At 36.6% G+C, this 17500-nt stretch overlaps 1 protein-coding gene across 10 annotated transcripts in view; it reads left to right on the top strand.

Annotated features, from left to right (window-relative positions):
- Positions 1 to 17500, top strand: part of tim (timeless) — a 251784-nt gene that overhangs the window by 159589 nt on the left and 74695 nt on the right. For all 10 annotated transcript variants that reach the window (XM_068353514.1, XM_068353513.1, XM_068353516.1 and 7 more), the window contains 6 exons: positions 5433 to 5546; positions 6884 to 7039; positions 12470 to 13807; positions 14847 to 15051; positions 15635 to 15827; positions 16355 to 16553. In XM_068353514.1, coding sequence (XP_068209615.1) covers positions 5433 to 5546; positions 6884 to 7039; positions 12470 to 13807; positions 14847 to 15051; positions 15635 to 15827; positions 16355 to 16553 — 2205 coding nt within the window. The remainder of the gene's footprint in view (positions 1 to 5432; positions 5547 to 6883; positions 7040 to 12469; positions 13808 to 14846; positions 15052 to 15634; positions 15828 to 16354; positions 16554 to 17500) is intronic.

Raw genomic sequence — 17500 nt, 5'->3', positions numbered from 1 at the left:
GATTAGTTTATTCGATTGAGAGAGAGATTTATTGGATAAAGGGAAATAATGATTAATGGGATTGAGAGAAATATTATTTCATTGCATTGAGGGAGAGATTAGTTTATGGGATTGAGAGAATGATTTATCAATGGGACGGAGGACGAGATTAATTATTGGAATTAAGAGAAGCGTTAAATAATGGGATTAAGAGAGATTTATTACTTTTCTGGGATAAACCTTAGTTAATGGGATTGAGATATTCGCTATAAGGTATTAGGATAAGAGATACATTTTAAATGTTTAAGAGAAAGATCAGTGGCAAGGCGTTGGGAGAAAGATGAAATATACTGCTAATACTTAATGCTACTATTATTATTATTATCATTATCTCCGCAATACAGTGATTGCTACTAGTACTTTTACTGCTACTTCTAAGATTATTGTTGTTGTTGTTGTTGTTGTTGTTGTTGTAACAAACCAAGCTACAACCCTTGATAAAAATGGAATACTTTAATTTCGAAGGCCTCGTCAAAGAGAAAACACTCCATCGCAGAAATTCTAAATAAAGAATAAACTATAAAAAGGAAAATAGTAAAAATATAAAAAGGAATATATGAACATAAATGATAATGTTAAATTTATGATATAGAATTTGAAATGAGGCTTATGTCAATCTGATCAACAAAAAATATCATTTGATGGAGAAGAGCGGTTCCCAATTCTGTCACAGCCAGAATGAAACTCGGAATTCTGTGTAATGTTGAGCCCCATGAAAGAAGAGGATTCAAAAGGAGATCAATTAGAATTATTGACTGCTGAAGAACCTGATCAAACTCTCTTGTTTCGAGTGCTGCAATTTTATTTTTGTAGCAGTTACCACTACCAAGAATTGGGTGCGTCTGCTAAAGTAAATAATGACAAAACAAATTAAATTAGGGCTTCTGATAATGTGTTTTCTTAATTTTGAACTAAATTTTGAAATTAGAGATCTGGAAAGTAAGTTTTAGCATAAAACTTGGACATTAAATTGTATTGTCAAGATGCTTGATAGAAGCTGATTTAATGTTAGTTCCGTCAAAAATATATTTGTGATTTACTATCTGTTTTGAGTTATTCCAATCTACACAATGTTGAAGATTATTTATATATACAAATAGGAACCATAACCTTTGCCCTGTTCTAACAGCGTAGTGAAGAGGTTTGATACGATAATGTAGTTTTTTTTTTTTTTTTTTTTTTTTTTTTATACAGTATGAACTAAATAATATTTCCTATCACAATTAAATCCACCAATATTTTCTAGGAAATATTGAAAATTACTTTAATCTTTTTATTTCTCTCAGTAAAGTTTGCACAACAGGATATTGCTAAAACATTATTCTTTTAAGGCACCTGATTCTCACTGCAGTGAAAAAAATTTTAAGCTTTTAGAGAAAATATTTTAATCAAACTTTTCTGTATTTTCAACTTAAACCTTAAAACATTGACATTTATGAATTTGTTTGACTACACATAGCAATGACCTGTAAAACGGGTTAGACAATACTAAAAAAATTTAAGATTAACGTCAATAAGATGATGTAGGGTATAATGGATCTAGACCCATATGGTGATAATTTTATTCCAAATGTAAAAGTTATAGATTCTATCATCTATGCGACAAAAAATTCTAAAAAGGGTAGAACACAGTTATCTTCTGTTATAAGATAAAAATAGTCTATAAATCATCAAATGAGACCATTGTAAATAGAGAAGTTATATGAAAATTGCATTGTGTTTTGATATCATTTCTTTATTTACAAAGGTCACAGTTAACGATATATTGAGAGAAAAACAAATTGTATTATTCAAATTCGATTGAAATTCAGCTTTTGATATTTCTTTATTGATGTTTAATTGATTGTAATTTTTAACCAAACACGTTCAAGACTTAGCAATTGAAGTCAACAAATAGAAAATTTCCAACAATACAAATAATGATGGAATGATAGCAAAACTCACGAAGTCTGGTTTGACAGTCTGTTTGCATGAAGAGACAGACCATCGTAATTTATTTTACTTATTCTAGAGTTGTTTAAAGACATAAAGACCGCTCTTGAATGGTGGAGGCAAGAGACACTGACCTTGCCCTAGCAAGCACAACAATGCCCTAGAGACTGACCATATATACATATGATCAGCGCCCAAGCCTCCTCTTCACCCAAGCTAGGACCAATTAGGGCCAGACAATGGCTGCTGATGACTCGGCAGATAGACTTATAGGCTTCTCCTAAACCTTCCATCCTTAACTCACAAGGATGGTGAGGTTGCTCGACCAAAGGAACTAAAGAGTTTGAGTGGGACTCGAACCCCAGACTGGCGATCACCAGACAGGGGCTTACCACATAGGCCACCATAATCTTTAAAATCTTTAGAATGCAAACGTCCCTGCCTGGCGTTTTGTTGGACAAAAGATCGAGTCAGGCTCGAACTCGATAATTTCTTGTAGTGTCTACAACCTCACCATCCTTGTTAGCTAAGGATAGTAGGTTTAGGGGAGCCAGTCATCATCAGCCGTTGCTAGGCCCTCCCGGCTCCTACCTTGGGTGGAGAGGGGGCTTGGGCGCTAATCATGTAGATATATTTACTGCACACACACACGGATTCGACCATTTCAACCCCTCTTCCTAACTACAAACCGCTGATTCAGCAATTTACGGGCGATTGTTTCCGAGTATACCTCTCGCTACCCCCACTCACCAGGGTATGACTACTCTTCTCCCCTCTACCCGAGGCACGGGAGAGACCGAGTAGTCATAGTTTCGGCAATGTTGCTGAGCGTGACAGGAAAGAAATATATTTCTATATAGAGAGTAACATATGTTCTTTATTATGCTGGGTAGGATATGGCAAATAATCTAACGAATCTGTCGATGAATTATTTCGCGAAGTTTTTTTATTCATATAATTAGTTTAGCCTTAATTAAAGTTCAACAAGGCTCTAATTTAAAGCTACCAGTGATCCCCTCTGTGTATAATGATCTGCCATTTTTTGAAACATCAAACCAAGGTTGATATTTAATCTAAATCTTGCAATCGTGTTTTGCTGTATTGGTTAGTGACAAAATTAGCCATTCATATTTTTCAGGTGTTGGCCTGAGTATATTTACTGTCTGATATTACCGTTGTTATGGTGCCATGGTCAGAAGGGCCAGCAATCTCAGACACTGCCCTTAAGTATGACTGGAATTAATACTTTGCCAGAAGTATGAAAAGGCTCCAGTATCAGCTAGTATAATTATAAGATATGTATAATTCTGCAGCTCATTTTCTCTTTGGAAAATCTTTCCAGTATATGTTGTAATAGACTCTTGAGTCTCACAGGCAGTGGTAACTACTAAATGCTGTGTTTAAGAATTTAGTAAATAGCCATCCAGTCAACTGCCTATTGTAGTATAGAGGTTACCCCGTAGTGCTGCAACTGTTTTTACAATCATTGTTTTTTGTCAAGTTATGATCATGAACTATAGCTAATTAGCTTTAATTCTGCTGAGGTAGATATCAGTGGACTTTGCTTCAGTGTATTCACGCCTTTGACTTGATGGTTTTTTTTTTTTTTTTTTTTTTTGAAAGATGGAGAAGTGTTAGGACCCCTTAAGAGGTGACCTAAAGTTTGATGCCGTGCTTATGTAGGCCAAAGTTGATTGCATGCCTTGACATCATTTTATCAGAAACCTTGTTTTATTATTTAGCTATTCATCCTTCTGGGCATTGCCTCTTCTTGAAAGGTTTATTACATGTGTGCTACTGAGCCTTCAGTATACTGATTAGAGGAGGCCTAGGTGCGTTTACATGTACTGTAGAGTGTTATGTGCCCATAGGGATGTGTTATGTTGGGTATTGGTGATTTTTTTCTATTCTCATCTTACATTTCATATTTCGAATATAATTTCGCTTATCCTTGACACCAGGATATCTCCATATTCTTAACAATATAACAATTTTAGTATTTAAGGATATGACTCAGTTATATAACCTTCTAATTTGATGACTATCCCATAAAAAATTATGGAATTTAGAAGGAAATAGAACTTGTAAGTTTGAAGAAAGCAGATCGTTTTATTAGTAAATACAGGGGAAATTTCCTAGTCAAAGGAAGAATAATCAATATGTTGGTTCACTATAGTAAGAACTTGAATGTGGTATCTGTTCTGCTTCAAATCATTATTGAACTCATAACCTTCAACAAAAAAAATGTGAATAAACGACATAAACTCTTCACAAAGTGAAAAGTGGATTATATTCACTATGAAACTGTCCACTGCAAGCAAAACAGTACTTAAATAGGAGAGAGATTTATGTAGAGTATCTCATTATAATACAATAAGGGTTTGTATGGCACATGATGTAAGACTAGATTTCTTATTCACAAAATCAATTGTAATGAATGATTTATAGAATCCATCACATGAATTCGGTCAAATGTCTATCAAAATAATTATAAATAAATAGTATAAATGCCAAGGTAATTAGATACGTATTACTGCATCGCTTTCAGATTGACGAAAAATTACTTTAGAAATTTTATTGTGGTATAACAATACCTAGCAAATAATATAATATTCAACTTTAAGTATTTCAAATATAGATTTAAAGGACAAAGTTTAATATTGAAGATCAAAGTTCATTGCACAAATAGGCAAGTAAATTGATTATCAAAATATTTTTGTTTAGAATAGTGCTCGAAACTTACATGCAGATACAATATGCTAAAGTGAAGGTATAAGAGCATTGTCCATAAATGTAGTACTACTGTATAGACTTTATTTTTATTTACATCAAAAGATTGTTATTTTATGTACCCACACACAACAAAAGTTACCAATAACTTGAGTTGGAATTTCGCAAAGCAGCCCACGAAAGTGTCAACTTTAACATGCATAGCAAAAATGTAAGCGAATGCTGTATGCACCAAGAAAGAGTTAAAGATATTGTAAGCCTAATTCCTTTTGATTTCCTATCCGCCTTAGACCATAAAGCATAATAAAGCTCCAAGAAAGAAACTGTCTATAAAATGATATAATAATCGTCGCCACCTAAGAAAACAAACTATTTTCATGAGATGTCAAACTGCGCGACCAAAAATAGTGCAATACTTAGTTATGTATTTAATATAAATAGTAGATGGGTGTCCACTGGAAGTGCCAGTATATGTAGCAATATAAGTTATTTCACTAATTTTCTACGTAAATGTAATTATTTTTCACTTGAAAATATTCTTTGTGTGGTCTTAAAACAGTGTTGAAAAAAGAAGCATTGATATAAAGTTGTTGCAATTAATCGCAACAGAAATGAATTACATATTAGAATGTTTCAGATATCGAGATGAGTCAACATGAATTATTCTTTTACCCCCTTCCTGATGTGATTTTTTATTCTTTTATTCATAAAAGTTTCTTCTTTCATTTCAGGGAGATAAAGAGGAGGATCACAATGGTGTGGTGATAGAAGATCGGATAATGTGGAATTTATTTGCCCATAGATTTGATCATGTTATCATCCAGCTTTTAACTTGTGAACAGCAGGTAATATTTTTTAATTATTAAGGATTATTTATTCCTTTTGTTCTTTGTATTTTCATTAAATATGCATAGGCAACATAACTATTTTTCCCTCATAATTGATTAACATTTCTGTGATTGTTTCGTAATGGAAGATCCCTTGTTATTTGTGTGTAATTATGTGTAAATGAATAACATCTGCTTCATGATTTCTTTTACATATCAATTTTTAGTATCAAGTGGATTCATATACTGATTTGTATAAATTTAAATAGAAACGAAATTAGTAACACATACATTTAAAAACTATTGAAGGAAAATTCAGACATATTTGTATTCCGGTGATCATGTTGATGTGCTAAGGATTTTATGTTTCTACATGTTGATTTGTTACATATAAGCTAACGCATTGTAGCTTACCAGGGTGATTCTGGCTAATATTTCATCCCAGTACATTTTCCAGCATTAGTAAAACAAAATCCTACCATAAACTTACATTTCATTCTTGATCCAAGAACAAAACTAGGTATTTCGTTATGACTTAAACTTCTGATAAGTTATCAGTGATGGTTACTTTCTTTATATCTATTTCATAATACCTGATTATCATAAAATGATGTCTGTGCTTTGTGTTGCATTGCGTGAGGATATTTTCTTTTTAGTTAATTATCTTCCATTTGTGTGGACATAGTAAAGTCTGTTATAATACTTTTTCTCTAATTAAAAGTATTAGATACAGAAGAGATTTTGAGTTACCTAATGATGCCTGCAATGCCCAATAAAGGAGTTGGGAGACAGGTTTAGAAATACTTTAGTTATTTATGAAAGCAGAATTATATTACCAAATCCTATTGTTAAAGGGTAGTTTTCGGCTTTGCAGCGTTTCTTGTAGACTGTAGACTAATTAGAAACTTCTTTTTTCATTTTCTTTTGAATATTTTAATGTTTCTCTTCCTAAGGAATATAATCTAAAAGCTAATTTTCACTGGCATCATCTTAGTACAATTATTTTATTATCTTTAAAGGAAATCTATTTTAGCTATACGTAATATACAAAGAACATGAAAAAACATCTTGTAAAAGATTATATGAACACCCATGTACTTTGTATGAAATTAGTATTTTTTAACTGGAAATCAACCAGCAGGGCACTAATTCATTTTTCATGAAAAAAGATTCAAAAAGGAATTTTATTTATAATTGCTAGAAATAAAAAAAGAATATTGATACCACCACACGCTAAGCTAGATTCACTCTAGCCTACTTTTCTTTAATATTCAGTTGTTTTTTCAGCCTGACTTTTTGCTCTTTGCTATTGGTTCCGTGAGGATTTCGATTAATATTCTATGTTTTCTTTTCAGCATTTGTGGAATATAACGATGGTCCAGTTAGTTTCGCTCATGTATCGGGAGCAACAGCAAACTACCATTCGGAAGTTGATTAATGAGTGGTTAGAGTTATCACTTGCTGAGAGTTCAGAAGACGACGAAAACAACCCAATGACCTCATCTTCTTCAGTAAGTCTTTCAAAAAATTGTTTTGTAGTCATGATTACCCATTTACTATTAATGTATGTGATGAGGGTTTAACCGTAGACAGACTATTTTTCAATTTTTAAATATTACACAAACTTATATGCTTTCTGAAATGATTATTATTTAACTTGAAGGAATCCAGGGAAAAACCAATAATGCTAAAACAGGGAACAGAGAATTAAAGTCAAGTAAAAAAAAAAAAGAATAATACATACAGCATATGAAAAGAATTATTCTAAAACCTCCAGTAAGCACGTACTTACTGTAAATACATACCGGTTGAGATATAAGACTCGAAACTTTAACCAAGAAGGGAAAACACTTTAACATAGCATCAACTTCCCTAACATTGACATATTCAGGTACCTCAGCAGATTATTGCTGCTGACCATACAAATATATCTACACATTAACTGAAGACAGTAACAGCAGATTTCTATTGAGATGAGACTATGGAAGATGGCTTAGCTGGAAATCTTTTGATAAAAGTCGAATTGGTGATTATCTTTGTTGAACAATGCTTACGAATTCCCAGCTGGTAAACAATGAGGTCAAAAGAAAAGCCAGGAATGACTGGAGACAATAATTAGACAGGAAAGCAGATGAGGCTGACAAAGCTATGAATTCAGGAAGTGGCTATAGTGTAAAAATTGCTCATAGAATTATTAATAAAAAATAAAGATGGATCTGTTATAACAACAGAGGATGAAGAAAGGCAACGTTAGATGGAACACGTTAGTGAGGTCATGAATAGGAGATATAAAGGTAATAATTTGATTGATATACCTGAAACTGAGAAAGACCTTGATGTGCCCATGAATGAATTCAATGTGTTTGAAGTCGAAGCTATCATTAAAAAACTATAAGAGATGGAAGGCCCCTGATGTGATGGAATAACTGCTGAAATATTAGCCGAAAAGGAAATGTTTCCCAGAATACTTACAGGATTATTTTGTAGAATGTGGCGTGAAGAGGCAAGACCTGAAGAATTGGAGCTGGGAGTGTTAGTGAAAATAATAAAAAAAAAAATCTGGCTGATTGCAATAATTACAGAGGCAAGTCTGTAATATGTACCTGTGACATTTATTATCCCATGAGCATGGCTTAAGCCATTCAGTAGCTATGCAGTAGAACAGTGCGAGAGATGTGAAAAGCCATGAATGGAATCAAGCGCATGGGAGAAGGTATCCACGGTCTAGGTTTACCGGTACTGATGTCACAGAGGAGGGTGGCGTTGGAATCGTTGAGATGGAGGTCCTCCCAACGGAGGGATGTGCAGGATGTCCTACATGCTTGGTACTCTGGATCTTTTCGTTGGGCTTCTGCCAAAGTGTTGTAATCTAAGCCCAGGTGAATGACGGCCAATATGTTTCTTGATAGGCATCGGCAACGGGATTCATTTTCCCAGGGACTTGTTGAAGGGTACAATTGTATTCAGCCATGGCTGAAAGATGTCGGCATTGACGGGCAGACCAGGCGTCGGACTGTCAAGTGAAGGCGTGCACTAGAGGCATGTGGTCTGTGCGAATGATGAAGGGCATTACTTTCCAAGAAGTGACGAAAGTGACTGACAGCCAAATGCACCTTCAGCATTTCGGGGGTCGAAGGTAGAGTAACTGGATTCTGCCTTGGACAGTTTTCTATTGAAGAAGGCCAATGGGCAGGCGAGCCATTGACCACCTGCTTGAGCACTGACCCAATAGCAACATCGCTGGCATCGGTGAAGGGAAGGAGAGGTGCTTGTGGCACGGGAAAAGTAAGAGCAGCAGAGGTTGACAGGCCATTGGCAACAAGATTCATTTCCCCAGGAATGTGTTGAAAGGTACAATTGTATTCAGCCACGCCGGAGAGATGTCGGCGTTGACGGGCAGACCAGGCATTGGACTGTCGAGTGAAGGCTTGCACCAGAGGCATTGGGTCTGTGCGAATGACGAAGGGGGTTACTTTCCAAGAAGTGGCGAAAGTGACGGACAGCCATGTGCACCGCCAGCAATTCGCAGTTGAAGGTAGAGTAGCCGGATTCCGCCTTGGACAGTTTTCCACTGAAGAAGGCCAATGGGCGAGGCGAGCAGTTGACCACCTGCTCAAGTACTACCCCAATAGCGATGTCACTGGCATCGGTGGAGAGGAGAGGTGTATGTGGCACAGGAAAAGTGATAGCAGCAGAGTTTGATAGGATACTCTTTGCATTGCAGAAGGTCGCTACTTAAAGTGAACCCCACTTCAGGTCTTGATTTGCCCTTGAGGGAGGCGTAGAGAGGGGCAAGAGTGGCAGCGATGGCTGGCAGGAAATGATGATAATAGTTGATCATGGTAAAAAATTCTTGCAGTGCTTTGACGATCGAGGGCGTGGTAAAGTTCTGAAGGTCTAGTACCTTCTCAGTAAGGGGGTGGACTCCTTTAGGAGTGATGCAGTGCCCTAAGAACGACACTTTGTTGACGTCAATGGTACATTTATTGTGCTGGACTACAAGGCAGTTCTATCGTAGGCAGTCGACCACAATGCTTAGGTGACGGAGGTGTTCCTCTTTAGAGGAAGAGAACACGAGTATGTCATTCACGTAACATACAGTACACAGAAGGGGAGGTCCTCTAAGATGCCGTCCGTGAGACTTTGAAAAGTGGCCCCAGCATTACAAGGTCCAAAACAGGAGTAATTGAAGGTGTATGTACTGAAGGAGGTGGCGATGGCTACCTTGAGAATGTCCTTTAGGTTATTGGGCACCTGATAATACCCCTTCAGGGAGTCGAGCATGGAGAAAACCTTCGCTTTGTGCAAGTAGGAGGTCATGTCGGCGATGTTTGGGAGGGGGTAGTGATCCGGTTCTGTGCGCTCAGACACCTGTAGTCTCCACTCGTTCGCAGAGAGCCATCTTTCTTCAGTACGAGGTGTAAGGGTGACGACCATAGGCTGGAGGCCTTTAGGCAAACCCATTTCTTCTATTTCCGCAAACGTTTGTTTAGCGGCTGCCAGACGATCCGGTGCCAGATAAATAATCTCTTTAGCCGGAACCGTTGGTGTTTGATAAAGTTCTGGACGGAAAACTTCCGGCTACGATGTGAGGAGGTAGGCATAGGCATCCGTGGGTGTGCTGATGTGGAGAGCGAGAGTCGGAGGGGGAAGGTTGGAGAGGTGTTGAGTAATACGAATCTGAGTCAACTAACCAATGGTGAGCAACATCAAGCTGGAATTGTAAAAGAAAATTTGCACTGGGGATAGGCAATGTGATGTCAGCCACAAGAAACTTCCAATTATATTTGGCACTCCCAAACGATAGTGTGAGGGTTTCATAACCGTGGGTGGGTATCGCAGAACTGTTGGCAGCTACCAGGCAGATGTCAGCAGGTGTAGACAGACTACGTTGTGTCCTGGAGAGTGGCCTTGGCAGAAGAGAACGGCAAGCACCCATGTCTACCAAAAATCACACGCCCGTACCTGCATCATGTAAAAAGAAAAGATTAGTGACATGGGAGGTCACCGGTGGAAGCAATGGCCTACAGGTACTTAAAAGTTCATTGGACAATGACAACCATTCACACATTTCTTTGCAGTAGCCTGAATCTGGAGTGGTATCATAACTGTAGCCGATGGGCATCAGAAAGTTGATGTAGAGGTCGTTGGTGTGGGTGTAAGCGAGTGATGAGTGGTTGGAGGTTTTGTCGCCACTCTGGCATTTCACGCGGTGGTCGTTTGTGTCCTACTGCATTTACGTCAGCTTTGGTCAATGTTGAATAGTTGTCTACTTTGTCAGGAGTGTAGGCATTGATGGAAGACTTGAAGGTGATGAAATGGCTGTCCATAAGGGCGTTGACTTTGGTCATCAGGTCCTTCATGTTACAAAATATCTACATCGGGATGGCAGCGCGTACAGGTTTGGGTAGATGTCGTACCCAAAGGGCACGGAGTAGATTCACTTCACGAGGAGAGCCACCTGTGGCAGGTTGTAGACGAGCGATACTGATCATTTCCCTGAGGGTGAGTGAAGCCTTTTGGGTTCTCCAACGGTTGTTGAGAGAGCTGAAAAGTTTTCGCTATGCGGGCGGTTAGCGAATACTGCTCTCGGAGGTATGATATGAGGGCATCGTACATTATTTGTGTGTTCCATTGCTTGCACAATCAATCTGAGATTTCCTGGAAAGTATTCTTGGGAATCGCCGCGAGAACGTAATCTGCTTTCGTGCTTGACTGAGTCACGCCCTTATTGCGAAACTGGACTTTAGCACGCTGAAACCAGGTGAACGCTTTTCTGCTGGCGAAGTAGGGTAGTTTCATGAGCGTGGCATTGATAGTAGAGTCAGTGTCTGAGGGTGGCATCATCAACCAGTAAGACACAGCAGTGCGGGTGAAGGCGGGAGGGAGCTGGAGACACTGATTGTCACCAATGTGCGAATGCACCATTTGGGTAGTAACTGAAGAGCGGCATGAATGCAACTAAATTTATTTCGATGGAGCATGGTGTATCTCGAGTAAATAGGGTTAGGAATGAAGTAGTGAGGGTGAGAACTGGTGTAAGAAATGAGTTAGCAGCTAGAGTGGATATGAATGTGTTGAGGTAGTTTGGCCATGCTGAAGAAGGTGATGAATGCAAGAGTTGATGAGAGAAGTACAAGAGGAAGGCCAAGATTTGGGTGGATGGATGGAGTGAAGAAAGCTCTGGGTGATAGGAGGATAGATGTGAGAGAGGCAAGAAAGCGTGCTAGAAATAGGAATGAATGGCGAGCGATTGTGACGCAGTTCCGGTAGGCCCTGCTGCTTCCTCCAGTGCCTTAGATGACCGCGGAGGTAGCAGCAGTAGGGGATTCAGCGTTATGAAACTTCACGTGTGGTGGATAACAGGGGAGGGTGAGCTGTGGTACCCTAGCAGTACCAGCCGAACTTGGTTGAGTCCCTTGTCAGGCTGGGAGGAACGTAGAGAGGAGAGGTCCCCTTTTTAATTTCATTTGTTTGATGTCGGCTACCCTCCAAAATTGGGGGAAGTGCCTTTGTATATGTATGATGTATGTGATGAGTTTATATACAACCCATCCCAAGGAAGAATGGCACAAAATCCAAACAATAATCAACTATTATTTATTATTAGCATGCATACAATGGTGAGAAGTAACCTTGGCAGCTTAGGAAGTAAATGAACACCCATATTACTCGTTCTGAAAATTATTAGGTGGTGCACAGCCTTTGTCAATAAAAAATACACTCAAAATTGTTTGTGAAAATTTAGTTATTCACTCTTGATGGTCAACGTACTTATATTACTCCTTTTTAGGTTACTGCTATCTTTTATCTCCTTTTTAAGTTACAGTCATAACTTGACTCACATTTACCTCAGATTGTGTATTTTGTTTTTAAGAAGATCTATTTCTTTCACTGCATTGTATAAAACCCTTCAAGAACAAATATCTTTTTCTTTTCAGGATGCTATATCAACATCTGACCCTGTCTCTGATTCATCTGAACGTCTCTCACCTGTTGAAAGGACAGATAACAATGTTCGGAATACAGCCTCTGCCATGAACAGTAAAACTAATGGAAGGCAAAGGAAATCTGAAAAAGAAGACAGCTGTAAAGATAGTGGTTTTGGTCGCTCAGGCTCAAACATGGATTCTTCTCAGGATGACTCGGTGTCAGAAGGAGCTCAGAAAAATAGTAAAGAATCTCCTAAATCACCAAGACATTTTGATTCAGTAGGTGTGGGAGAGGTTTCATCAGAAGATCAGCTGCAAAAGGATTTTGTAGATAATGAATTTGACAGGAAAGTCAAAGCCAGAAATAGCAAACATAAAAAGGATAAATCAGATGAGGACCCATGCAACATGCGAATGGATTACAAAGAATTAGCGTGTGATGAGAAAAGTCTTGGAGAATGTGATGAAAGTGTCAATGGGGAGAAGGAGTGTGATCAAGGGGGCAGTGGTAGTGAAGGAGGAAGTGAAGGTAGTAGTCCTATACCAGTATTAGAACAGGTATCTCCACTATCTTCATTAGAAAATGAACAAGGAGACTCACCCCTTCCTTCCTTTAGCCCTAACTATCAACAGGAAACTGAAGCATTACTAGAGGATACTACGGATCAGATGCTTCCTTTGGCAGGAGATATGGATGTTGCTATGCCATTGACAGAAATTAAAACCTGTGCAGAAAATGTGTGTTCACCAGTTGAGCAATTGAAGCAACCTCCTAAAGAGGAGGAGTCAGGCTCAAGTGGTGATTCTAGTGCTAAACCTGTACCCCAGCTCCCCAAGCTTCATAAACCAATGATTGGACAAAAGCGCTCAAGGCATGCGATGTCACAAAAGATGCTTTCAGAAACCCAAGAGAATAATGAGTCAAGCAATTCGACTGGCTCTGAATGTGATGAAGGTCCTCATGCCAAGCGTCCCCATCATCAAAAGCCACATAAGATGCTAAGTAAACCCCGGCCTGCTAAGATGTTACAAAAAGCCTTGCAAGAAAAGAACCTCAGGCGCAACAAATTGCTTAGACGCAAAGACACTAGTGGGATCAAGGCTAAAGCATTGCTGCATCACCGTCCAAAACCAGAAGACATAGCAGATTTGCTGAAGGAATTTACTATTGATTTCATGTTGAATGGATATTCTAATTTGGTGCAAGGTCTCAGACTTCAGGTTATGCTCCCCTATCAGATTCAGTTGGACAAGTCACATTTGCTCTGGCTCATCACATATTTTCTACGATTTGCTGTGGAACTAGATTTGGACCTCGGTCAGATATGCCCTGTTCTCTCTGTTGATGTGAGTATGAAATGAATTTCAGATACAGTATTATTTTTGCAAGGTATTTCTTTTATATGATTAATATTAGTTTTAAGTTTTCAGCTGAACCTTAGTACAGGTAATATCATTTTTGAATTAGTTATTAATGATGGTAGAAAATCCATGCATGTGTTATTATTTTATTCAGTTAAGGTTTTTATGGGATTGTTTTATGAAATAACAGCATTTTTTCTGTAAAAGTATTTACTAATTCTAGCTTTATGAGGGATAGGTACTTCTTGGTGGCAAAGCATATCTCTTTAGCCAGATAATTTATGATTTAAAACTTAGATAGCCCTATTTTACCTCATAATTTACCTAATTCACTTGATATGAACACATTAATAGATTTTGTATTTCACGGCTTTACAAATAATCATTAGAGATTAAAGTGTAAGCAAAATTTAAGATAAGAGCACATGAGAGAGTTAGGTAGGGGGAGGATTGATGTAAGAAGAGTTCTACTTAACTATTACTAACAAAGAAATTTAGAATTCTGAACAAGGAATAATTTTCTAAGTAGCTCTTACTTGTAAAGCTGTGAAATACAATTTTTAATGTTCCTGCAGTTATGAACTGAATTAAGGCTAAGTTTTTAATTGTAATTTGTCATGCTGTTCACTTAGATACTGCTAAAACATCTGAGGTGGTGAGTTAGATGGTGATTGATTCGACCTGTTATTCGTTATTATATTCTATTAATAAACAACTACCAATCTTCCTCTATTCATAACAATGTTCATTGAAGTAATGAATGTTGATATAGATCCAGGAAAAATTCTTATGAAAGGTACCCTTCTTATTGTAACTATCGTTTGCTTACAATGATTATAAAATAGTGATGGGTAGATCAGATTCTCTGTAATTGAGGTTTCAGTGGCACTTTATATTTCCGTTGAGTATTTAAGAACAAAAAAGCCTGATTTTAAGTTGTTTTAATTATTTTTTGATAATTTAGTCTGATATTTGTTTTGCTTTTCTAAAACATCATATCAATGAATGGTATATATGGTTTTAGGTGGTGTCATATCTCGTATATGAGGGGGTTGTGATGCAGGAAGAACTGGAGATTGCCGTGCAGGCTGGAGAGACTGATCTGCATCCTCATGTTCGTCGCCTACATCTTGTAGTGACTGCATTAAGAGAGTTCTTTATTTCTCTTGACACTTGTTTGAAAAAGGATCATAATTTGATTGATGTGAAGCACATTTTACGTATCAAAGGTAAGGTTGTTTTTTCTTCATGGTAGACCATGTCATTTTTGGGGGGTTTTATTTGAATGCTGTTTTTCTATTCTTGGTTTTTATTACTGTATATGTATTATCCAAATTAATTATTAATCGTTATAAAAGTTTGTTAAATTGATGAAAGCATGTATATTGAAGAACTATGAAGTTAGAATCAAAATTTATATTTGCAGTCCAGATTGCTGGCTGGTACAGAACTTTAAAAAATTCCTTTCAAGGTTGAACGATAAAGTTCTTCAAATGTAGATTAATTAATGTCATTCTTTCAATATACTTAGTAGGCCACATTATTAAAACTGCCATTTTTGTGTCATCATCTCATTGACTATTTTTTTTTTTCAATATACTGAAACCTTTCCAAACACGATATATTCTTTCACTTTTCAAAAACTATATTTTTTCAAATCCATTTTGAGGGTTTGTATTTCTGAGTAATTAAAGAAAACATAAAGTGAAAAATATTTTGTGTAAATTTTTAGTTTCCGATAAACTATAGTTCATTGAATTTCTCCTTTTTTTCATAAAATTTAACTTGATTATATTTTTTCTTTTTTTTCAGAGGAAATTGGAGAGTTGGTAGAAGTTCGTCAGTTGTTTGTGCTGCTTATTCGTATGTACCGCCCCGGAGTCCTAAACCTCAATTACCTGCAGTATTTGATTACTACTAATCATTGCTTTCTCACCACTCAAGAAGCCACCAGTCAGTTTCATCGGTCCATGCCTTCATTCAGTATTGTCAACCACGTGAAACAGTAAGTAGAAATTTAAGAAGAGAGGAAGAAGTCAAAATTGAGCTTAAGATGATTTTCAATACTTAGCAGGGATGCAGTAGCTTCAGAAAATTGTCTGACTGATATTTGAATGTACTTATGGGGTATAGACTCTTCTTTTCTTGCTTAATATCCTTTTTTTTGGCTGAAGGTATTTTGTCAGGGACAGCCAACAGCTTTACTTAAAATTACTGTTACAATCATGTACATTCTTTAATAGTATACATAAAACTCAAGAGAAAATGGACAGCCAAACATTGGCATGGTAATGGGGTTTTCTAAGCAAGAGGTAGTAAATGCACTGAAAAAGATGAAGAATGATAAGGCACCAGGACCAGACTTGATCCTTGTGGAAGCATTGGAAGACATTAGGAAATGAAGGGGTTGATATCCTACACGATCTAATATATGATTTTCATAGACCTTGAAAAGGCTTATGACTGTGTCCTGAGTCTTTTATACTTATATTTAGGTTTCTTTTGCTTCATTGAAATTCTCTTCCATTACAGGTTTGCCACCATGGACATAATGAAGCAGTATGGTCGGCTTTTGGAGAATTTTGATGTGAATGATGAGACAGTGAATGATTGTATATTTACAATGATGCATCACGTTGCTGGGGATTTACGAAATGTGAATGTCCTCCTCCAGCCATGTATTTTGAGGACATTCTTGCGGATTTGGAAGGAAGGATTTGAGCTCTGTGTGGTAAGCATCCAAAAGCATTTATTTTATTAATGGTGGTAATATTTAGATTTCCAAATGTTAATAATAATAGTAATAATAATGATACAGTATTGGTAATAATAATAATAATAATAATGATAATAATAATAATAATAATAATAATAATAATAATAATAATAATAATAATAGAGCTTTATCAAGTTTATCTAATTAAGTATATAGACTTGCAGCTAGTGTTCACTAAAATTAGGCTGATTTCAGCAGGGTGTTCTTCCACTTCCTAGTGGGAAATGCCCACCTTCTCATGGGCTTATCACAAATAAGTAAAAGTCATATTTGATACCATTCTATATATATATATATATATATATATATATACTGTGTATATATATATATATATATATATATATATATATATATATATATATATATATATATATATATATATATATATATATATATATACCAATTTCTTATATATCTATTTTCGAAGAGTGGTCTAAGTTTTAAACAATACTAATGTAGCTTATTTTATTGTACTGTACTATTCAAAACATGTTTAAGTTGGCTTCTTGGTTCTGTGGAGGTGGCAATCATTAGATATTTTCACTTTAATAAATATTTTTTTAATCAAACTAATATGAAAAAAGGTCTATAGCATTGCCTATAAAAATCCTCATCTATAGTAAGTAGTGATAGAATTACTGTTAATGTGTTGGGGAACTTGAACCTACCCTATGTGGATTTCCTTCAAGACCTATGAGTGTATGCTTGAAAGAGAAAAGGAAAACTTTAACCTGGGTTCATCATGCTGTTGCAGAGAAGCATGAAATGCAGGAATGTATTTAATTTTCTTTTTGCAGGTGGTAGGATGAAGAGAATACTGCATTTTTATAAGTTTCCGGATGATGTATTTTCAGTGCATAACTCGCTTAAAAAACATAGTTCTTTGGAATCCTTACAGCCAT

This window comes from Palaemon carinicauda, chromosome 30 (genome assembly GCF_036898095.1).
Source record: "Palaemon carinicauda isolate YSFRI2023 chromosome 30, ASM3689809v2, whole genome shotgun sequence".
NCBI lineage: Eukaryota > Metazoa > Arthropoda > Malacostraca > Decapoda > Palaemonidae > Palaemon > Palaemon carinicauda.
The sequence above is the reverse complement of the archived record's forward strand: the minus strand, read 5'-3'. Positions and strand labels throughout refer to the sequence as shown.